At 39.4% G+C, this 23,559-nt stretch overlaps 1 protein-coding gene across 3 annotated transcripts in view; it reads left to right on the top strand.

The window, feature by feature from the left end:
• The window catches only part of PLS3 (plastin 3), a 33,060-nt gene extending 11,293 nt beyond the window's left edge, over positions 1–21,767 (top strand). Inside the window, exons 1-17 of one of the 3 annotated variants that reach the window (XM_053472374.1) lie at positions 4,773–4,790; positions 7,526–7,576; positions 8,099–8,184; positions 10,673–10,836; positions 14,247–14,376; positions 14,616–14,748; positions 14,945–15,026; positions 15,263–15,428; positions 15,716–15,858; positions 16,711–16,806; positions 17,034–17,229; positions 17,843–17,921; positions 18,140–18,254; positions 18,419–18,552; positions 18,871–18,994; positions 19,578–19,702; positions 19,945–21,767. In XM_053472374.1, coding sequence (XP_053328349.1) covers positions 7,545–7,576; positions 8,099–8,184; positions 10,673–10,836; positions 14,247–14,376; positions 14,616–14,748; positions 14,945–15,026; positions 15,263–15,428; positions 15,716–15,858; positions 16,711–16,806; positions 17,034–17,229; positions 17,843–17,921; positions 18,140–18,254; positions 18,419–18,552; positions 18,871–18,994; positions 19,578–19,702; positions 19,945–20,077 — 1,938 coding nt within the window. In that variant the 5' untranslated portion in view covers positions 4,773–4,790; positions 7,526–7,544 and the 3' untranslated portion in view covers positions 20,078–21,767. Of the gene's footprint in view, positions 1–4,674; positions 4,791–7,525; positions 7,577–8,098; positions 8,185–10,672; positions 10,837–14,246; positions 14,377–14,615; positions 14,749–14,944; positions 15,027–15,262; positions 15,429–15,715; positions 15,859–16,710; positions 16,807–17,033; positions 17,230–17,842; positions 17,922–18,139; positions 18,255–18,418; positions 18,553–18,870; positions 18,995–19,577; positions 19,703–19,944 lie in introns of those variants that run through there. The other 2 variants (XM_053472376.1, XM_053472375.1) reach the window with 2 other exon arrangements.
• The last annotated feature ends 1,792 nt before the right edge of the window (positions 21,768–23,559 follow it).

The raw sequence follows: 23,559 nt of genomic DNA, 5'->3' as shown, positions 1-23,559 counted from the left end.
GTGTATAGTTTGTAAATAAATCTGTTAAACGGGTAAAAATTATGTTTTCTGTGAACTAAGCAAGCCTGTTCAATAATCTATTAATTAAAACCCTAAGGTGTATAACTGTTACTTTATGAATATATCTTAGAAATCCTGGCATAATCTAGTTTTTACCATGCCCTGGTTTAACCTTCACCTGGTTAGAAAGATGAAGCTGTTCTATAGCTATAGGTGACGGATTTTAATCATTATTATTCTCTATTACGTTTTGATTTATGGATGCTTTTTGTTAAGTGGCCCCTACCCTGAGCCAGCAAGAAGGTGCGGCAAAGGATTGCTCATACAATTAGCTCGTTCTAGTTTTAGAAAGGTCAAACATATCTCTGAAAGTATCTTCATTAGTCTATAAGTACTAGGTATTTTTTGTATGTATATATATATATATAATATATATAATTTCAAATCCTATAGGAACATACAATGCATATACCCAAGTTGCATTTCCAGGTTTATTCTCTATACATACTTGTATGACCTATGAAGATGTGATTGTCCAATTCCGTGCCGATAAATCATTTTTTTCCCCCTGGCCTTGGGACTTCTCGTGAGATTGTGTTTAATAGTTACATGAACTTGGCTTCAGCTTTGCTCGTTACATATGCCAAAGGGTCTAAGGGTCAGTCTTATTGAGCATTTCTAAACTGCTGTTTGCTCTGCACATACCTTCCTATTAACGAGGAGACTGCAACACTCCATTGAAATTTCCGTGGATCAAACAGCCTTTAAACTGAAATACGGGATACCCGCAGGAAACTGCACCCATGAACCACACGAAATCCATCTAGAGTATGTGTTAGCCAGAGTAGGGAGTAGAGATTGTGAAATAGTTTCTATGAAAAAGGAGCTTCCTCCTTTCTAGGTTTTTAATCACGTCGTTTAGTATAGAATACGTTTAAAACCTTTAAATCCCAGGGTATTAGAACAACATGCACAAGTTTCGGTGCAAAAGTTTGGAAGGTGATCCTAAGAACCATTAGAACGTTCCATGTAGATGTTGTCGATGTAGCGTGTAGACAATGTCGGTCACCTTGGGCAGAACGATATGAATATTAAAAGTATAGAATCTTATCTTATCGTTATAGGTGTAGAAGGGATTAACGTGAACTGACCCAGTATAAGGTTTACCAAGGTGCACCATGTAGTATGATAGTATCTGTAATAAGAAACCTGTAGCATTGGTGTAGTGAGGCTTTTGATCTATGTAAATGTGTCATTGGAAACGTGATGTCATTACCCCTATAAGAATTGTCTCCCCTATACTTTGTTACATTCTTGTTGTGGTTTAGTTACATCTGTTACATCCCTGTTACCTCTGTCTATACCCAATGTAACCCAGTGTGTTAGCCTTTCACAGCCTTCGTCGCAGCATTAAACCCATTTTCGTATCAAAGAAGTGGATTTAAACAATTTTACCCTAGACCAAGTTTTCTCAGTACCTGGAGACCCCTTATTTGCCCAAATATATATCCCATTTCCGATGGGTTTAACCTCAGTTTGGGCTGAAAATTGCCAAGTAAGCTGTTGGCCTGTCTCCTAGTTCTTATGGTTTGATAGATCACACTCCAGTTCTACTTCTTGGCACCACAGTCGTAGGCAGACATCCTATCTAATGACGGGTCCTTTTCTTTCCTGCTTCTGTAGTTGCATGCTGTCTCATTGAAGGTTGTTGGACACTGTGGAGAGTCAGTGGCCAAAACCTGTGCCATTTTGGCTCAGGAAGCTTCAAAATCTCTCTAGTGTGTAATTACGGTTTATATTTAGGAACTTGATTCTTTTTTTTAAACTTTAGAGGAGCTAGATTCCAGAAATATCCCCTTCTAATGATATGGGCAGCAAGCTAATTACATATTGGAGAAATTAAAGTGGGCAGCAAGTTGACCTGGACAGCCATGCTTGACAAAGCTGTACGTGGTCAACCTCTAGAACTATTTCTTATTGCGTTTCCCCCTCCACATATTTTTTTGTTTGCGTGTTTTCATGGCACAGCAGCTAATACAGGTGTCTAGTGGTCTTGTTTCTCTCTGGATAAACCTACATTAAGCAGAACCTAAGGGCATTTTCCTCTAGGGAATGGAAGTAATTACTTGCACTGCGTTGTATGTAATGGGCCTTCTGTGTAGTTCATAACCCTAATGGGAACGCCTTTTGTTTCCTGATCTATTTTTAATGTTCCATTTCTCACCATTTATAATTTGGTTTGGGGAAGCTGCAATTGCCTAAACCGCTTTATTGTCCGGATATGGCTGATCACCGTACTTTAAAGCCTCTCCCGCACACCAACATTAAAAATGCAGAAGGAATAGTCATTAGCAGCATCGAAGTAGATGCTCCGGGTCCACTTTGCTTTGTCCACTCTGAGTGATAGTGAGCAAGACTTATTTACATTATTCTAAATATCGCTCTTATTTGTTTCTCTGGCTAATCAAAAGTAAGTTTTATATGACGTCCTTACTATAGCCGGCTAGTTTTGTCTTGTAGCGGGTGGAAAATTAGTTAAAAGGTACGGTTTACCTTATTGAAACTTTATTTTAATATGCATTCAGCATTTATTGACGGTTCTGTAGAGCGTTGACAAATGGCATCGCTAGATGATTAAATGTAACAAAGATTAGCTAATGAGGCGGCGGTATTCTTATGACGCAGATGGACATTTAATGCAGTACTCTCCTTTAATTAGTGGGAATATAAAGGTCATTCATTTAATTCACTTAAATAATTCTGATGCATATGGAATATGCATTTTGGGTGGAATATATGTATCTATGGTTTCGTAAGGTAGATACAAGTTATATCTGGAATGGGTGTGAATATCACTGCCTTACTGCTCTGATCAAACTAAAGGGTGTGTATGGGTACGTGTATGTATATGTATGTATATAAAATATATATATATATATAATGCCGTATATGTATAAAATTAGGTGAAGACCTCCTCAAGCTGAACTTGTAAATGTGTCAAACTTTTTTTTTTTTTGCTATCATTTGAGACAAAACCCTGATCTGTAGCTTAGGAGGGTACAGGTTTATTAAATAATTTATGTAACTAAGTATGTATCATTGGTAATTGTACTCCGGCCTTTCATGTTATACATATTATTTTAATTAACGTGCGTCACGCTTCCTTATGTCTTTTCGGTTTGGTAGACTGAGCAAATCTTTGTACTTTTGTGTGTAAGCAGAATATATGTATTACGGTATGTACGCCGTAAGCTTCTACCATATTCAGCTGTGTTCTAATTCTTATTGTCTGCTGTTTTCCTTTTTTAAGGATAAAAACATCCACATATTTTTATCCCTTTGAGGACGTTTTGCAATCATGTGGATTTTTGCCAGAGAGAGAGAGAGAGGTTTTTTTTTTGCAAATATTTAAGTTCTGTCTGGTCCTTTTTTGTTTAAAAACTAAAAGGTCTCAACTTTCAAGTGGGGGTTGGAAACGTAGATTTTTAGAATTCTCTAAAAGTTCACATGTATATTGTGTTATCCCCCCTATGCCCTGCATCAGATGAAATGGATACAAGGAGCTGCTGGGTTTGGGGCCGAAGCCATTCCCTAGGAATAAAGGAGACAGACCCTGATGCGCAGGCATAACATGTGGAGACACATTTTTTTGTGGTCTATGAGGGATTGTAGATCTGGTATTTACCCGCAGTGTGTTGCATCTCGTTTAAGACAAGGGCTTGGGCTAGCCTGTAAGTCAAGCTTTCGCTAATCATAGCGCAACCGAGCAGTTGGAGACGCGTGTCCTGCCCCGCAAGCGCCACCAAGCGGTCCCAGGGGTGTGTGTCCAGCCCCGCAAGCAGTCCCAGGAGTGTGTCCAGCCCCGCAAGCGCCACCAAGCGGTCCCAGGTGTGTGTCCAGCCCCGCAAGCGCCACCAAGCGGTCCCAGGTGTGTGTCCAGCCCCGCAAGCGCCACCAAGCGGTCCCAGGTGTGTGTCCAGCCCCGCAAGCGCCACCAAGCGGTCCCAGGTGTGTGTCCAGCCCCGCAAGCGCCACCAAGCGGTCCCAGGTGTGTGTCCAGCCCCGCAAGAGCCACCAAGCGGTCCCAGGTGTGTGTCCAGCCCCGCAAGCGCCACCAAGCGGTCCCAGGTGTGTGTCCAGCCCCGCAAGCGCCACCAAGCGGTTCCAGGTGTGTGTCCAGCCCCGCAAGCGCCACCAAGCGGTTCCAGGTGTGTGTCCAGCCCCGCAAGCGCCACCAAGCGGTTCCAGGTGTGTGTCCAGCCCCGCAAGCGCCACCAAGCGGTTCCAGGTGTGTGTGCGCATGTCCACCCCTGCAAGCGCTACCAAGCAGTCCCAGGTGTGTGTGTGTGTCCAGCCCAGCACCACCAAGCAGCCCCCGGGGGGGGACGGTGTGTGTGTGTGTCCACCCCTGCAAAGGCCACCAAGCAGTCTCAGGTGTGTGTGCATCCAGCCCGCAACATCTGCAGTTGAAAGGGTGGCTTCCACGGTTTCTGTAAGTGGCGTGACCAGGTGTTTAGTAATAAAAGCCCTTGATATCAGCAGAGTAAATAGTGCTTCGTCTGGGAGGCTGCGCCTGGACGGACCGACGGAGCTGTATTCCTGCCTTTAAAACCATAACTATGCGCGCAAATTGAGTGTACCAAGGCGTGTCCCGAGGATTATCCTGTTCTCGTCTTTTCTGTCTATATTTACTGCAGTGAGCTCACGGGGAACGCCCTGACATTTCTGTGGCTTTTTAAATCGCTGGTTTCATTGTGATTCTTACACAGCGAATGGGAGTTGTGCCTCAGGTACAGATTCACGCTAAGCTGGGCTTTCCACGAGTATTTACTTATTTACCTAAATGGGAAATCGCCGACTTATCTAAGCCTATTTTTTATAGTTAATGCTAACGTAAGATTTTAAAGTATTTTATTTTTTATTGCTGTTGACCAGATATTCTTAGCGTTGATACTTGTATGCGCCTTAAGGGTCTGTCTTTTCTTGCTTATCGTAAGACAGACACGCGAGTTAAGGACTGATGCGGAAAGTGTGTTAGTCGCATTTCGTTCTGTATTTCTTCAAAGTTAGATTTTTGTTCCTAGTTTAATCGCTATGTATTTAGAGGTCTCATCTATATTATGTATTTTTATTATTATATTACTACTTAAATTGAGTGGTCTGCAACAGCTATAATGCCTTTATTTAACCTTCCTGGCTCAATCGAGAAAGGGATAACACTAGATCATTGCGTGTGTGTGTGTGTGTGTGTGTTTATAAATTTCCATTTTTTATTTATATATATATATATATATATATATATATATATATATATATATATATATATATATATATATATATATATATATATATATATATATATATATATATATATATATATATATATATATATATAGATATAGCTATAGATAGATAGCTATAGATAGATAGCTATAGATAGATATATATAACTGGAGGGCTTTTAAAGTCCTTGTGAGACTTCGGCACAGATAAGGGTTGGCACGGATGACAGACGCCTCGTAGGCAGAATTTCCTGGGTGTGTCGCACCTGTCTGTCCTGATTATTGTTTTACCTCTGAAGCTTTTTCTTCTTTGTTTTTTCAAGTCAATAATCGAAAACCTATTTAGTGCATCCGGACCTTTTTGTGTGAACAATGCTCCGTACTGAAAAAAAGTTTTTTAAATTCTGAAATAGTTTATCGCTGACTGCTGCCGGTAGACACTATTATTATTTTACGGTATTACTTCTGTTAGTATAAATGGGTCACATGCAATGTTCCATCTAATTTTTCTTAGTTGGCGTGCGCAGAAAATTTCTCCTGTGCAAAAATTTTCAGAGAGCAAAAATTTTGTGCGCACAACATCCGCGCCGCATAAAGTTCCAAACAAATTATAAGTTTTTTCTTTTTTGGGGAAAAACTGTTGTGCGCAAAATCTTTGGACGTGTGCGCTCTCTAAAAAAGCTATGTGTGCGCGCACAAGTGCACAGCTTAGAGGGAACACTGGTCACATGGTGTGCGCTGCTTATGCCCCTTTGGCCATTGTACAGCTTGGGCTCGCCATGGAGAAACTCCGGGTCGTGGAAGCGGTACGCCCCACTCCTCGCCCTATGACCGTGTTTTGCCGTTAGCGGGACAGCTTGGCTGCATCCCAAAAAGGGAGGGGGCCGGGTAACTGAAGCCTGGATGTTCCCAGGTGCTAGTTTCTGGGGCATTCCAATAAGGCTGCCTGGGTGCTGCATGCACATGCGCGATCACCCATACACCCTGCTGTTCAGTCCCAGAATGCTTTGTGTGACATAGCGGAGAGCCCACCCAGCCATATTTTGAGTTTGTATCTCCATGCTGGTTTAGTGCTTGGATTAAAATTAAGCGTAACTTTTGGCCCGTGCATATGCTAGCCAATTGGCTAGCACAACGTATAGGAGAAAAGTTCTCCTCTGCAAAGTAACATAGATGCACTTTAAATGGGAGTTGTCCTGTACCTGAAAAATGCATTTTGAGCAGAATAAAGTGCGGCTTTACGAGATTGCCGTGCGCCGAGCTCTGCTTTATGACTGCAGCTCTACAATATAAATTCTTACGTTTTACCGGCGGAATAAACAACATTCTTGGTTCCATAAATCGGGACAACATCGGCTCTCGTAAAACTCGCCCTTTATAGAAAAAGATTTGGATGTTCCGGGTTAAGGTTTACATTTTTCATTTAGAAAACTGTTTTGCAAGGAATGTGGGATGGACTGACGTGATGAGACTCGTTATTAAGCCGGGCAGAGCCTGCGGGGTTTACTGTCTCATAATATACAGATTGCTGAGCTTTTCTGTACGATATTCCGAGACGCCCCAATTAGTTAGTAAGCGGCTTTTGATACCGTATAGAAGGTAGGATTTAGAAGCGTATAGTTTAGAGCAGACGTGTCATGGCGTGTGTTTTGACGGCTGGCAGACTAGTATGTAGTTGCGTTGAATAGGGCATATCGGGGGGCATAAGACATATCTGGGGGTAAAAGGTATATCAGGGGGCTCAGTTGGATATCACTGGCATATAAGGAGTATAAGGCATATCGGGGGCACAGTGGCAAGCTGGGGGTCAGATGTGCATAACTGGGGGCAGTTTGGTAAATAAAAGAAAATATAAACAAGGCTTTTTTTTCCTCAGTTTTTATTAAATATTTTTTTAGTTTTTAATAAATATGAAAATATGAATTAATACGAAGTTATTAGTAAATATTAAAACCTAGTTTGAGAAACACCGTGTTTTGGTTCTTGTAGCTTTTATTATTATGTCGGTAAAATAAGAAGGTGAATAGAGAAATGCCATAGTGATAAAGAGATGAAAGTGTAAATTTGTAAGTTTTTTATTACATTATTTTAACTAAAAAAAATTAGCTTTTTTATCGGATTAATCGAAAAAATAATCAGCCAACTAATCGATTATTAAAATAATCATTAGTTGCAGCCCTAGTCAATACCTTTTATCAATTGCCTTTTGGACTGATTTTTCTACCGATTTTCTTTTCATTTAGGTGAAAATCAAAGCCTAACATGGAACCTACAAAGTATTTGCACCTATTTATGTGAGGTTACCTGCGCATCCTATTATGTATATATTCTTAACCAAACTACATGTCGACGTGTAGAGGCACAAAAATATATATATGTGGCCTGCAGTATAAAGGATGAGTATATTCACACAATGGTATCGGTTACTGCTATACATCCCACACGCTGCAATGAACCATATTGTCTCGGTTATAGGCCACAATTTTTTCCGCAATATATATTTTCTCACAATATATATTACGTATATTATCATGGAAGCAACCACCTTAACTTCCTGGTCGTGGGATCTGCAGGATTATTCCTCCTCATTTAGTTCCGTGCCAAACTATAAATCTTACTGACTGGTTTGGGCAGCCTTTTCATTGCACTTATAAACCGTAAAGCACCAAGCACATCTGCGTCCGTTTGGCCTATCTGAGTCCACGTAAATGGCTATTGGATTTGCTCTGCGGATCCAAGCAGTAATTATTCCGGTTCGGGTATAGTGTGTATGTTGGGGTACGGCTTGTATTAATTCATACGTGTTTCGTTTTAAGGTGCCTCTGGCCAGTAGTAATGGCGAACACAACGCAGATTTCCAAAGATGAGCTGGAGGATCTTAGAGAGGCGTTCGCCAAAGTCGGTAAGCAATTAAATGTTTATTTTTGTGTCTTTTATTTGCACAATGATTTGCGTAATAGTTTGGGCTATCATGTATATCACTAGAACAGATAAAGGCTGCAATCGGGGTACAGGGCATAGCACCTACCCTATATATATCTCCCCTCTGGAAATATCTATATATATCATTCGGTTATGGCCTTCCCTCTGGATGATACACGGCCCACCTCATTTGAAAGCTGGACTGTCCTGTGTCAGACAGTAAGCTGGTGCTTAGCCACTGGTGGCTTCGTAACTTTCTTCTTTTATGCCGTTACTTAAAACTAACATTCTTTATGATGGTCGGCTCGGTTTCGGCAGATTCGGTGAGTCACTCAAGAGCAATCTGTAATTTCCTGTCTTAAAATTCAGCAAAGGAGTCATAATATAGCTTCAGCGTAGGAAATTCATATTCATTGTGCAAACATTACTCAGACAGGCTTCATTGTCCTCACACAAAGTATGGGTGTAATGTGAGATAAACAGACTATAAGTGGAAACACATGCAAGCCGTTTATTGGTTTGCGGGCTACCGGGAACGGACTCAAAAGAATAAGCAAAGCGAAGGAGCTGTTACATTGTACCTTGTCCTTAATACAGTCTGCCCTATGCGGAGAGGACATGGGGCATTGAGAAAGCCGGCAGTCCCTGCCAGACTACGCTATCTAGAGATAGTTCTTAATTACTGGTGATCCGGGACTCTCTGGGTTTAGCAACAGAAGTCTGCTTGCCAGGCACAAGGGTGTGGATCACGGCGTGCTGATCATAAAGGGACAGTAACGACTAAATTGCTTTCCAGGGATTAGTGAAGAAATCAATGATAGAGTCGGGGCTCGTTGTAGGAGACCCTGACTGGCGTTGGCCCACAGTGAAGTTGGCGCATATAAAAGTGCAACTAGTCATCAAACTCCCAGTTTAGTGAATAGTACCCTCGGTCATCACAGGTAGAAACTTTATAGTCATAATAGAGGTAGTCTGGGTTCAACATCAATGCGATGATAGTCATTACTGCTCCAAGTTTTACCGACCCAACTCTGCAGTTGTCTAAAACATAATGAACTAAAACATAATGAACTATTCACTAATCCCTAAGAGCCAGTATCGGTAATATTTAACGGCTGGAATGATGGATGTCACCACCGTGATCAGCAGAAATCTCCGCGCTTATAACATTATTATGGTAGAATGCCGGGTTACCCGCAGAACTTCCTCTACTGTAAATACTTGTATCGAACGTCATGGCACGGCATGTTATATTTTCTTAATGGTAAAGGTTTTCGTTTGAGACTTTTTTGTTTTACCTTCGTTAAGGGAATTACATTTATGTACAGAGTGCCGATACATGCAGCTGAATTTACTGCTGAATCAGGATAAACTGCACGGCCTTATTTTTGGCCATGTTTTTTTTTCTCTATTTTTTTTTAACGTGCATCTTGGTCCCCATCTGGAGGAAACTGAACCAGTATGAGACTGGTTGGTTTTCTTTTTATGTCACCTGGAACATTAAATCAAATTTTTCTCAGTAAGGAGATTCTGTTTTCCTGTTTTAATCCTCAAGCTGTCATCGGACACAGAGTCTAAACACACAATATTCCAGAATGGGCAGCTGTTTTCGATGCTTAACTCTGTTTCTGTCTGGCTTTGCGGAAAATCTTCTAGTTCTGTAAACCTTTTTTTTCCCCTGAACTACCAAGTTCCTTTTCCACGCAGGACACACATGTTTGCATTCAAGTGGCTACTTGAGCAACCTAATGTAACCCCGCATGCACAAAAGACATACTGAGCCCTCAAGAATTATACCAAAAGCCAGTATCGTATGTCAGAATATAAACAAATCCAGCATTTTCTGTCGGTTCCGCAAACTGAGCAGACGCGGCGAGGGAATAACACGAGAGGTTATTTGTATAGGGTATTCAAAGCATTTACGAATGTCTTTTAACTGTATGAATGCCAGAGTGCTGTGCATTGTGTCTCTTATATTGTGAGGTTTAGAGTATAAGCAGCGTCTGTAATATTCTGTCGTAAATAGAAGGTGATGCATCTTATTGGGCCATCATAGGGAATGAAGTAGAGTCACGCTTTGGGGACATCTGAGGTCACCCCTTCAGAATCTGCCTGAAGAAGAAACCTTTAGAGACCCGAAAGCTTGTTTCTGTGTTGGCCCAATCACCCTCAACTAAAGAATCCACCTTCGCATGGATCTATGACTGAATCATAAATGCATTTTCCTTGTTAATAGAGAGAGATATTGTTGTCATCAACAGAATTTTATCATCTCCTCTAATGATCGCTGGACAATTCGTAGTCATTCAAGAGTTCTCTCTGGCTTTGTACCAGTGACTTGACCACATAGCTGTCGGTTACTGACTTAATAAAAGGGTAGTCTCCACCTAGGAACACCATTCTTCATGACTGGTTTTTAGAAGGACGTTGTTCATGACCTCACCTAATTGTCCTCTTTCCTTTTGTAGATCTTGACAGCAGTGGGTACATTTCCGACTATGAGCTCCACGATTTGTTTAAGGAAGCCAACCTCCCCCTTCCCGGATACAAAGTGAGGGAGATCATCCAGAAGCTAATGAACGAAGGAGATAAAAACAAGGATGGGAAAATATGCTTTGAAGAATTTGTTTTTGTGAGTATTGTTGAACATGTCATCTAGGGGGATTGGAGACGATATCTTGTAAAAAGTTGTGATTCGGTTTCTTGGTAGATGGAATTAGGAGCACACACATATTAGGAGGACAGTCTCACATTGGAGAACTGTCTAATGATTCGGATTTATAGTTCTCATTGTCTGCGATCTTTCTTTTGTGGAAAACTAAGTTCTTCCAGCAGACAATCGGAGACAATTCTTGGTTTCCTTTTTATATTGTCCTCTGGGATACACATGCAGTAGAAATTTTTTGTTGTAAATCTTGTAGTACCACCTTAAAACGATGCCACTTTTTAGAAGAAAAGACAAAAATGTCTTTTATATTCATATAAAACGGTTATTATTGTGAATAGTTATTTTTTTTCTCATTTTGCTACATTGAGCGAGTGATTCCTGGAACTTCAAGTTTTGCTGCAAAATGCTGATTCAATTTCTAATCAGTCACCTAGATGTCTTGCAGTAAGATCCACCTGTTCGGCTCCGCTGAAGCATGAGAACCATGAAAACGGCTAATTTTTTATGGTCTGTTGAGAAAAAGAGGGGAGCATCAGAATAGTTCACCCACAGATAGGCTAACCAGTGTATGCAACCTAAATAAAGACTTTAACGCTGGTCTTACTGTTGAATAGGACTCCTGCGTATATTCTTTCTTCTACCTTTGTACGCTTTTTAGGTTTTGTTGTTACAGCTATCTTACGGTCTACCTTTTTTTTTTATTTTTTGCTGCAATGCTGTATGTTTTCCCGATCACCCATTACTTTTGCGCTTGGGTTAAATAGTAAGTTGGAACGGGTTCCCTGGTTTGTCAGCACATCACACAATGTGTATTGTGCATATAGAAAAGCCTCAACTGCACAAGCTACCACTGCTTTTTTTTGTTTTTGTCTCTGCTTTCTACAGACCGGAGCGATTTTCTTTTTCACATAATGTTTAAAGGGATACCAGGTCTAAAGATAAAGACAGACTCTTTGCATGCTAGGTTTACAAATGTTTTGATACTATTAAAACACAAGTTGAGTTATGGGTTCCTTTAAGACCTTGGTTAATGTTAAAGGCAGAACAACAAATTTTGAATATTCTTCCAAAAAAGGCATTCTAAATAGGTTGACAACCTAATGCCGTAAAGAGATAAAATCTGCTGATTCAGAATTTCTGTTCAGGTTCTTACAATCCGCTTATTATACGATTTACCCCATCCTTTATCATCTGATACCACCATGTGATTTATTTATTTATCTTTGCTGCGTGCAAAAACCCTGTGAAGCAATTTACAACACATCTCAAGTTTTTTTTTTATTATCATGCAAAGCTGTGTGTTGCTGCTGAGCACATCTGCATAACATCTGTTTCAAACCCAAGCCTTCTCCTCAATAGCTGTTTATTCAAAAGCATAAAGTGATATCGTGTTCCACCCTTTTATGAACCCAAAGTTATGTATTTTGTCTGATCTTAATTAGGAGGACATTTGTCTGAATCCTATATGAGGACAAATCCTAAATATGGCGATTTGGCGCCCGGTGTTTGTCGAGCCCTGGGTTAAAGGCTATATTTTGAATCTTTAAATGGATCATCTTATGTACTTACAGATTTTTTTAAATCTGTTTTGCTGACATTACATAAGAGGTCTAGCTGCATAACAGATGTCATTGATGTACCTTATTACGTTTTGGGGGAAATTCCTCGCAAATTCATCAGAGAATACCTCCTACAGATTTACATAAAAGCAGCTACTTCATCTTTTTGTTTTTGGTGTGCAAAACATAAATTCCGCTGCTTGGCCTCAGAAGGTTAATGCGAGGATAGACAAATTTGATTTGAATCTAGCAGCCAGCCAAAAAAGTTAGGAGCCAGCTTTTTTTCTTTCCAATCATGTTTGTCTAACCTTACCATACATTAACGTACATGTACACACTAACCATACAGTAACACACACGCCAACATCTTATTCTCACAAACATTTAACACCTCACAGTAACATACACGCTAACATTCTACGCTCGTGTACACACATGCTAACACAATACACTAATACACACACTAACACTATGTGCTACCATACACACTCGTGCTAATGCCATACTGTAACATGAACAACACCTAAGCACCCTCACAAGCATAGGGTTAACGGTGGCAACCCTGCAAAACCCTGGACGCCAGGAAGTGGCTTCTAGTCGCCTTGGCGATTTGGCGCCCGGTGTTTGTCGAGCCCTGGGTTAATGGCTGCTGCTTGGATGCCTGAGGACTGGACATACACAAAATGTATATTTGCATGGGCCTAGTGGGCAGTCTTCATTTCCTTATTTTAATATCAAGAGAACATCGCAGAAATTTAAATTTTCAATAACATTAAAAATTTTACTTTGTGTCAATCATAACAAAAAAAATACCACGCGCACATGCGGTGTATAAAAGAATGATTCTAATCATTCCATTGATACTAATCTAATCATTCCATTGATTGATTTCATTGCTTATGATTTTGTAAGCTGGTCAGAGCGGTTTTTGTTCATGCTATTTTACCCCATCCTCTGGTGGCGGTTGGCTGGTGTTTGTGCTTTTGTTGACTGTCTTTAGAAGGCATTTGCTAACAAGCACTTTGGAATATTCCACGCTCAGGACCGCTTTTGTTTTCAAGAACAAAGACCCTCATTATATGTTGATCTCCTGTAACGGGAATGATCTGAATTAGTTTGTACCTGCTACATATAAATCAATCAAATAATGATATATATGACTTTATATGACTTTGTCCTAATAACTGTACCATGGCAAATAGCAAGGAGTTCAAACACTGAGAAATGTTCTACGTCAGCCACCAAATAAAGACAATAAAACTAGTTTCTGATATTTGTAAATTTTTCGACCCTTACTGTGGCCAAAAAAAAATCAACATCCATAGGGTAGCTTGTAGTTTTCAGGTTCCCTGGTAAAATAATGTCTTGAAGACATAAACAATGTCAGAAAAACAATACCACCAAGCCAAAGCTGAATAGGGCAGCTAACAATAATAGAAGAATTATCACCTCCAGGGTTTCTGTCTAAAACTTCATTATATCCAGAGATCTACTGATTCATACAACATTGAGAAATAGTTATCAGTGGTAAGAATGTGGTGCTGTGGTGGTACCTATGAAACTGAGCCAGGACTCCTCAATTTAGTATCTTCTAGGACTTGTTACTTGAGCAAACCTGGACTAAAACAATTAAATGTCATGCTTAAAGACCAAACAAGTAGAAGCCTTATATCGCTATTGAGAAACATGCCGAGTGGTAATCGAAGCCTCATCATATCCGCCGCGACTCTAAATTGCTTTCACAGTTTCCATGATACGTTACATGGGATTTTATGGATCATGGCTTCTGTTTTATGATTTTGTTTTTTCTTGCAGATTGTTCAAGAGCTGAAAAGCAGCGATATTGCCAAAACATTCCGAAAAGCGATCAATCGTAAGGAGGGAATTTGTGCGATTGGAGGGACATCAGAACTGTCCAGTGAAGGGACCCAACATTCCTACTCCGGTACTGCTTCACTATTAAATCTTTTTTTCTTCTCCTTTCATCGTTTTTTTTTCCTCTTTTATCCAACTCCCCTCTGTATTACACGGTTTATGTAAAATTACTTGAATGAAGTATTTCATTCACACACATTTTTATTGTTCTACACATCATACTGCACTAGTATCGCTCTTCTGTTTAAGTGCCAACCTCCAGTCTACCGATCACCAAGCGACTCACATTATAATGGTTTGTATTTTTAGAGGAGGAAAAATATGCCTTTGTCAACTGGATAAACAAAGCCTTAGAGAATGACCCAGACTGCAAGCACGTTCTCCCTATGAATCCAAACACTAATGATTTATTCCGAGCCCTTGGGGACGGCATCGTACTTTGGTAAGTAGCTTGTGAAAATAAATTTACAAATAAACACGCATTTTTAGTTCACATTTTGTGGTTGGTAACCTTTATTACATATATGAAAATACTAAAAATTAGTTTAATAGAATGACGAAGTAAAGTGGAGGTATGGAAATATATATATCTTGATATATATATTTCACACCGTTTTTTGTTTTGGATTTTTTAACAGCAAAATGATCAACCTGTCTGTTCCTGACACCATTGATGAAAGAGCAATTAACAAGAAAAAACTAACTCCGTTTACCATTCAGGTGACTTATTTTACATTTTTGCGGCCTTCTATGTCTTGTGCTTTTATATTTAGTATTGTCTGTTGTTTTCGTTTGGATAAAAAAGGGATTTTCTTTAAAAATAATCATTATTAAAAAAGGAAAAAAATATTTTCTAAAAGCTTCAAATGCTGTCGGTTTATATATATATATATATATATATTATGATGCTGATGATTCTTTTGCAGGCTTCATGGTTTTTTTTTTCCCCTGTGTAGGAAAATTTGAACCTGGCTTTGAACTCGGCCTCAGCCATCGGGTGTCATGTTGTCAACATCGGAGCAGAAGACCTCAAGGCTGGAAAACCTCACCTCGTGCTTGGACTTCTTTGGCAGATTATAAAGATCGGTTTGTTTGCGGACATTGAACTAAGCAGGAATGAAGGTAAAAGGGCATGCGCTTTGCCAGGGACAGTTTTACTGGCTTATGATTAGCTTTGGATACTTATGGTTTCCAAAATCAGATCTTTTTTTATTATACGGCATAATAGTCCAATAATTTAACTTGGGCAAATGTTTTATGGCATCTTACAACCGTTAATTGCCAAGTTGAGTCTGGTCTTCCAACACAGAGTTCAGTTATCAATCCCATGCTGCAGGTCATAAATTACACATCCCTCCATATGCACTATTAATAATAAAATATTTATATTTTATATTTTTATGTTTCAGCCCTGGCCGCTTTGCTTCGAGAAGGGGAGACTCTGGAAGATCTGATGAAACTGTCCCCTGAAGAACTGTTGCTGAGATGGGCCAATTTCCATCTGGAAAACGCAGGCTGTCAAAAAATCAATAACTTCAGCTCGGACATTAAGGTATATACAGATATAACCCAATCGTTCAAGTATAAGTTGCCGGCAAGGATCCGGAATGTTTATGGGTATGGAGTTTGACCTAAAGTGGGCAGAGTTCACCAGGTGGACAGCCACCGATTGCTTCACTTCTGGCAAACATTGAGTTTTTCTGCAGAAAGGCGTCTTGTTTTTGCAAGAAACATACATGATGATTTTATGCTGGGCTCCAAGCAAAATTTAGCAATTTAACATTTTACTGCCATTTGTGGTTCTGTATTAACTTCATTATCCCATTTGTTTCTTTCTTGAATGCTTTCGATGGATTTTACGGCTTTCCTGTCTCCTTTGCTTCTTTTCAGCTTACTGACTTTGGTAATTCTGTCAAGGTACATCCTAACCAAACTACCATAAGATATGCACATCGAGAAAAATATAACCTGAATAGTCTAGCTATGTGAAATAGCCTCACGTAGAGAGAGGGACGATGACTTGTTGTTCTTTGTACAATTCCGTTGATGAGCAGGTCACTGGAAAGCTCTTTATACAATGTTATAAAATATGTAGATGCAACTTTCACAGTGTGATCAGCAATAATAGTAATAATAAAAAAGGATAAGATATGTTAGTTATTCGAATTAATTAATATCCTGGACCCAAATGTCCCTGCTAATTGATCCATTCTTTGCTAAATAAAATGTGGGGGCCAAAGGTATTCCGATTGCATGCGAGTGCTAATTGAGGACACATGCATTATAATAGAACGCTGTTTAGCAAACATTAACTAAATAGTTGATAAAAAAAAGTAATTACAGTTAGTACTGTGTATGAAAACACGTGAAGAGCCAAGTTTAACTGAACTTTATTATATTACAGGACTCGAGAGCCTACTTCCATCTGCTCAATCAGATTGCACCCAAAGGGCAGAAAGAAGGCGAAGAGAGGATAGACATCAATATGTGTGGCTTCAGTGTAAGTGTCCAATGGAACCTTTAAAAGTGTTCTTTTTTTCATGAGCAAGCAACTTTAACGCTTGTATTCATCAACATAAGGGCCTGTTATGATCAAGAAGTGCCTGATTCAGGACAAAATCCAAAATCGGTTACATGTAAAAAATGTTTGTTTTAATCTTGGATGGACACAAAGGTCACGCCTTTTGAGACCTTCTGATGAGTATCTCATTGTACTTGTTTCTGCAGGAGAAAGATGATCTGAAGAGAGCGGAGTACATGCTCCAGCAAGCAGATAGGCTTGGCTGCAGGCAGTTTGTTACTCCAGCTGATGTCGTCAGTGGAAATCCTAAATTAAACCTGGCCTTTGTAGCAAACCTGTTCAACAAGTACCCAGCACTTACTAAGCCTGAGAACCAGGATATTGACTGGAATCTTCTGGAAGGTGAGGATCTGTATTCGGTTTGTAGCCATCAGCCAAGCATATGAATTGGTTGTGTTTGCTCCTTTGCTAAAGAAACATGTAAGGAATAAGTGCTTAAAATAATAATGAGCTATGCAAAGCCCTTAAATCTTTTTTACACAATTGCTTGAGTGTACTGTTTGAATGTACCGTGTGATTGCCAAAGTACATGAGATTCCTGCCACCTACTGCTGAATTTATGTAATTCCATTTGTACAAATTATAAGAATTCTTCAAAGATTATTCTTTTTATGTATGTCTGATTTGCATATTTTTAGGGGACGATACCCCAACACAAACCATTAAGAATCCCCCCATAAAAAAGAAAATAATAAGGTCCTCATAGCAAGAAAAACAGATTAATTCAACCTGATTCTACACATACCAAACAACCGGCCACAGCTTCACCACCCCAGCATCTGCCCCTTATATACCCAAAGCTCCAAGACCCGGGAAATCAATTGAAATACCTGAATGATTTTTTTTTACTATTATCCTTTTCTTTGCCATCATACAAATTCCCTGATGTGTCCTGTAACTGTCTCACATTGTATGCACTTCGGTGACCTCATTTAAAATATTTATTCTTTTTCAGGAGAGACACGGGAGGAAAGAACATTCCGGAACTGGATGAATTCACTTGGTGTGAATCCTCATGTCAACCATTTGTATGGGTTCGTATCGATTTTAAAACTCACATTTTTATGTACAAAGGCTTTTGTTAGTGAATGCTTGATCCCCCCCCCCGATTACCAACTCTACAGCAGCCATTTAATCTTGGTAAATAAACCTGTAGCTGATGTTCTAGATGAGGACCCTAAGATAGTTAATTTATATATGCAATGCTTTCACTGAATCTTATCTAGAAATAATGTGCCTTTTTGTTATTTAGTGATCTGCAGGATTCCTTGGTAATCTTACAGTTGTACGAGAAGATTAAAGTTCCCGTTGATTGGAACAAGGTGAACAAGCCACCATATCCTAAACTCGGAGCAAATATGAAAAAGGTAAGAAAAAAATCGCTGTGGATTGTCCTTGAGTTCAGTGAACTGCAAAGCTAAAAGTAGGCAACTGTTGGTTTGCTCACATAATATTTGACTCTGTCCAGTCCAAATATAGTGTATTTGCGGAGACAATTTGTTTCTGAGTGGCTGTCGGTTTGATCTTCCAGCTTGAGAATTGCAACTACGCAGTGGATTTGGGGAAGCAACGTGCAAAGTTCTCACTGGTGGGGATCGGAGGGCAGGATCTCAATGATGGAAATCAAACGCTGACCTTGGCTGTGCTCTGGCAGTTGATGAGACGGTGAGTGTTCCCCTGCATGTAAAGGTGTCCGTGTGCCTGTGTTTGTCTTGGAGTTTAGTCATACACATTTATGACTATTTGAACTGTTTAAAAAAAATGGAAAAATGTCAGAGTGAATATAAGGAATAGGTGTTAGATAACACTTTGGGGCTTCGAAACTCCTGCTTTTAACTCCTGGCTAAACAAAGGGAACGTTATTTCACATTGCCTACTCATTCGTAACATCGCCTTTAGCTCCTGCCATGGACATCCCGACCAGTCCTTTGTGCTTGCGGTTGTAGCTGTTTTACATTTTAACCCGATTAATCTTCTTTGCAGGTATACCTTAAACGTAATGGAGGATCTTGGAGAAGGAGAGAAAGCAAATGATGATACCATTGTGAACTGGGTGAACACAACGCTATCGGAAGCTGGGAAATCGACCTCCATTCAGAGCTTTAAGGTAACGGCGATATTAATTTAGAAAGGTTCACTTTTCTGTTGTTTACTGTGAAGTTTTAAAAAATTCTAGTGGAAGGCACAACTTTTTTACCACATGTCTACATCATCTGATTAGAAGTCCAGTTAGCGCACACATTATAAACCAAGGCAATGGATATTCTTTTCTTATTGTATTTGTAGCGCCGTACAAAGGGTAGACAGGACATCACAAGTAGTATATAACATAAGATGACATACAGAAACAGGTGAGGAGGGCCCTACTCAAATGAGCTCACAATCTTGAGGATTTATGCTCAGCATCTTCTTGCTACTTGGATGAATTCAGACTTGCCGCGTCCAGCAAAAGTTGCAGGTTTATTCATTTCTGGTGAAAGACTAGAAACTAGACAAGAGATGCCGATTGGTCACTTCTGGTAGAATGGGCCTTGCAGTGGGTGGAGCTTAAAGTGGTCTTCTGTCCAGAGAGATCCAGTAGAAAATTCCTAGGTGGGGCAATATTCCTTAATTTGAATTATGAGAGGATGTAGTCGATATACGTATTTGATTTCTTTACCACTATTTTTTTTTATTTGTTTATTCAATAGGACAGATCTATCAGCTCCAGCTTACCAGTAGTGGATCTGATTGATGCCATACAGCCTGGCTGTATAAATTATGAACTGGTAAAGACTGGTGATTTGACTGATGAAGACAAACATGAAAATGCCAAGTGAGTTTCCAACCATGTGAATTCAGTGGCAATGTACAAACTCCTTGGGAGTGGCTGGTGGGAATTCCTCAGGTCTAGACATTCTAGGTCATCAAGGCTTCCTCCATGATTGCACGATAGAAGGGCATGTGGAGCAATTTTGGACATCTAATTTTAACAGTTAATTTCATTATTTATCTATCTGCATGTATACATACCATATTTTTTTTCCTCTAACTCTTTTCCCCATCCGTTTTCTCCAGATATGCCGTGTCCATGGCTAGACGTATTGGTGCAAGAGTATATGCTCTTCCAGAGGACCTTGTGGAAGTGAAACCCAAGATGGTTATGACCGTTTTTGCTTGTTTGATGGGCCGAGGGATGAAGAAAGTTTAACTTTACATTCAAAGTAACCGGAAGAGTGTGATACGCCCAGAGTGTATGGCCCCGTTTTGGCAGTTCCAGACCTAGCAATACACTTGGCGTAAGAAAGTTTCAAGACTTTAAGGTTTGCTTTGCAACATTAGAGACCTTCACGACTCTCAGGACCATTCAAGTTCACAACAAAATGCATTCTTGCTTGGACTGTTTGGCTTTTCCAGCTAATATATATATTTTTGTTTTCCTGCGGATAAAACCTTCATTGTATTGCGGTGCAAAATGATGGAGAAATCTGCTGTAGTAAAAGGGTTTGAAAACTGGATACCTGCCATGAGGTTTTTTTTTTTTTTCCTACTGCAGCCATATTTTCATAAGGTGATGGAATTTACTATACATATCTAGTGTCCTGTCTATACATAAGTTAAATATATACAATAACTCTCATTCATTTTATGTCTTGGTCTTTTGTTTTCGGAAGTAAATAAGGAATAATAGAAGCCCTGTATGAGGTCTATTAAAAAAAAAAAAAAAAAAAGTATTACTTTTTTCCACCCTTTATGTGGATCTATGTCTACCTTTATCTACCGGTGTGTAGGGCCACAGAACCCAGCTAGAAGATAGCAGGTCCAGCTCTCCTCTCTCCCTTTACTGATGCAGTTTGCAATCTTTTGATTTATGCTACAAAATAACCCAATTATTGCATAATGAGCATGGGAATGAGTCTTATGGCGGACCTTTTAAGAGACTGCTTTCCTTTGTGTTGGCATTTAAATCCCCCCCCATTTCTGAATAGGAGTAATTCTCTTGAAGTTTATAACCTCTAGAGGTTCCTGGTATCTACGTACTGATTTAGTACTGTTCATTTGTAATGGAATGATCATAATTATATTATTGGCACATATAATGTAGATATAAATACTGGGGATTGTGTTTTTGGTTCTACAACATTAATCGCCTTGATGATATAATGGTGTGACATCATTTGATGGTTTGTGAATCCCCCTACAAGCACAGACAGAAACATCCTTAAGTCCAATGATAGTATATTGAATTAAATAAGAATTTCCCAGCTTTCAGTCCTAGGAAAAAAGTTTTTAAACGGAGATCAAATCATTATATTTAAAGAAAGAGAGAAAAAAAAAACATACACCAACTTCCTGCAAATACCTACGGTATATACTATTTCATTAAAACATACTTTAGTACTTTTTGTGGCTTTTGTTTTCTTAAACTTAATTTGTAGGTGTTGGAGTCAGATTGCATGTTGTAAATCTTAAACTGCACAACTTTTTTTTCTTAAATGTTGGTTTAAATACTAAATTCATTTTTTGGTTGAAAGCATATCCGTAGATCATATTTTTTTCTCTTATTTTGTATAAGGCCTGCATGAACATTTTTATGATTTTTTGTAACAATTTGTATTTAAAATTCTATCGGCTATGAAACATTCCTGTGTTTCCAGGAAAAGCTGGTTCCGTGCCACAGAGCATAGATTGCACGCAGACGTGGATATATTTTCTTTGCATCTGGAAACAAAAGAAACGCCAAAGAGTTAACTCTTACATTAACAGCTATATACGCAGGATTTGCTAAAGCTTTGACAAGCTGTTTGCTGGATTTTTAAGACCATGCTGCAATTTATAAGCTGTTCAAAGTGACTTTGGAGGCAAAAGCAGAATTCTAATAAAACATCAGTTTCAGCACATTATGGCCTTCACGTGTCTTTTTGATTTCATGCTGTGTGTGGGTCTGCTGGGTCTGAAGAATGTTCAATGCCATAATATTTTTAGCAATTCCACATATGGCCACAGGAGGCAGTATAGAGATACATTTAGCACTTTAAGCCAGTATGTCGCAATTCTATTGCACACAGTGTATCTGCTAAAAATTGTTACAATTAAAGCGGTATTTGACTCGCCTCGACTTGCTTGCTTTTTCTTGCATAGAAAAGAAGCCCAGTAACCTCACAATTAAGGATATTGTTACCATCCGTTTACCATTAACAGTTCCATTAATAAAGCAAATGCTAATTTGTACATCTTGGAAATCAAATCCATGTCATTAAATTGTTATGATTGATAATGGCCTCTTGTTCTGGCTTGTATAACTAGTTAAATGTAGGTATGCTACCTAGCAGATATACCTAATCAAGAAAAGGAAGCGGTGTGCATAATTCATTCGATGCATAGCTTAATACTGTACATTAAGGATTTCTTTCCTGTCTTGCTCACATTCCATGAATTAAGTACCTCTCGCTTCTCAAGAGCACGTTAAAACCTCTCGTTTCCCACCTATGGAAATATCATACATTATGTCTGGTTAACTACAAGAGAAAAAACTATCAAGAACTTGGCAGATTTCAACCCATTTGTCATAACATAGATGTGTTCTTTGACCATTTTGAATATCGAAAGATTAACAGATCTACTTTAACCCCTACATGTACGGGCTCGCAATGCATTGTTCTTAATGGGTTAACATGAACAATATAAAAAGCGGGGAACTCTGATCTCTGACAGTCGGGGAAGGTTTACGCGACGGACGCAGACAACCCCCGCTGCTAGCCACGCCTCCTTCCAGCTGCAGCGGACGTTGTCTACGCGGATCGCGTAGACGTCAACCTGCTGCCCCGGCAACACAGCAGGAAGCACCGGTAAGTGTGTGTGTATGATGGGGGGAGGGTCGGGGGGTGAGACAGGAGGATCCAGGTCCCCTGCAGCGCTGCGGGGGATCTGGATCTTAGTCTCCTAATCAGACCTCTATTTGAGGTCTGATTAGAAGACGACCCCGATTAGAAGACGAGGGGTATTTTTCAGAGCATTTGCTCTGAAAAAAACCTCGTCTTATAATCGAGCAAATACGGTATTTCACAATGAATAGGAGAATAGTTGTGTTGAATTTGTTTGAAAAGATACATTTCTAGGTTGTAGGTGTTCCTACCAGCTCAGCAATCATTTCTGTGAGCTGTGGATAATAAATCACTAAATCAATATAAATCAATATGTAAAACGTGTTGTTCACACCCTGTGATATGAAAAATTAATATAAAAAATAGATACATATACTTATATCCGAATGTGGAAGGATCTTCAGTCCGAATATTTAGAACTCGTAACATGAAACATAAAAAAACAAATACATAGCACAACCTCTAATTACAAGATGAATAAGATCGAAAAATTGTGCAGTATCAAACTCACACTTTACAACAGCACTAATAAAGTGCTATATGTGTGGATCATAAAGAGTAGATAAGATCAGTCAGGGTCCCGCAGAATAAGCTTCTATATGTAGATTTAATTCCGGCAACAAATAAATACAATAAATATGCTTACAGGACCAATGTATACAGCCAGCATAGAAGTCCCAAACGGAAGGTAGGAAACCTAAGAAAGTCCGTTTTCTGTACATATGCTTTTATAGCTTCAGTGGAACCCTCTGGGAAAACGTTACTGCAATAAAAGTTTGCATTATGATCCATTATTAATTTAATTATT

This window comes from Spea bombifrons, chromosome 8, assembly GCF_027358695.1.
Source record: "Spea bombifrons isolate aSpeBom1 chromosome 8, aSpeBom1.2.pri, whole genome shotgun sequence".
Lineage (NCBI taxonomy): Eukaryota > Metazoa > Chordata > Amphibia > Anura > Pelobatidae > Spea > Spea bombifrons.
Note: the sequence above shows the minus strand (reverse complement) of the source record. Positions and strands in the feature narration are given on the sequence as shown.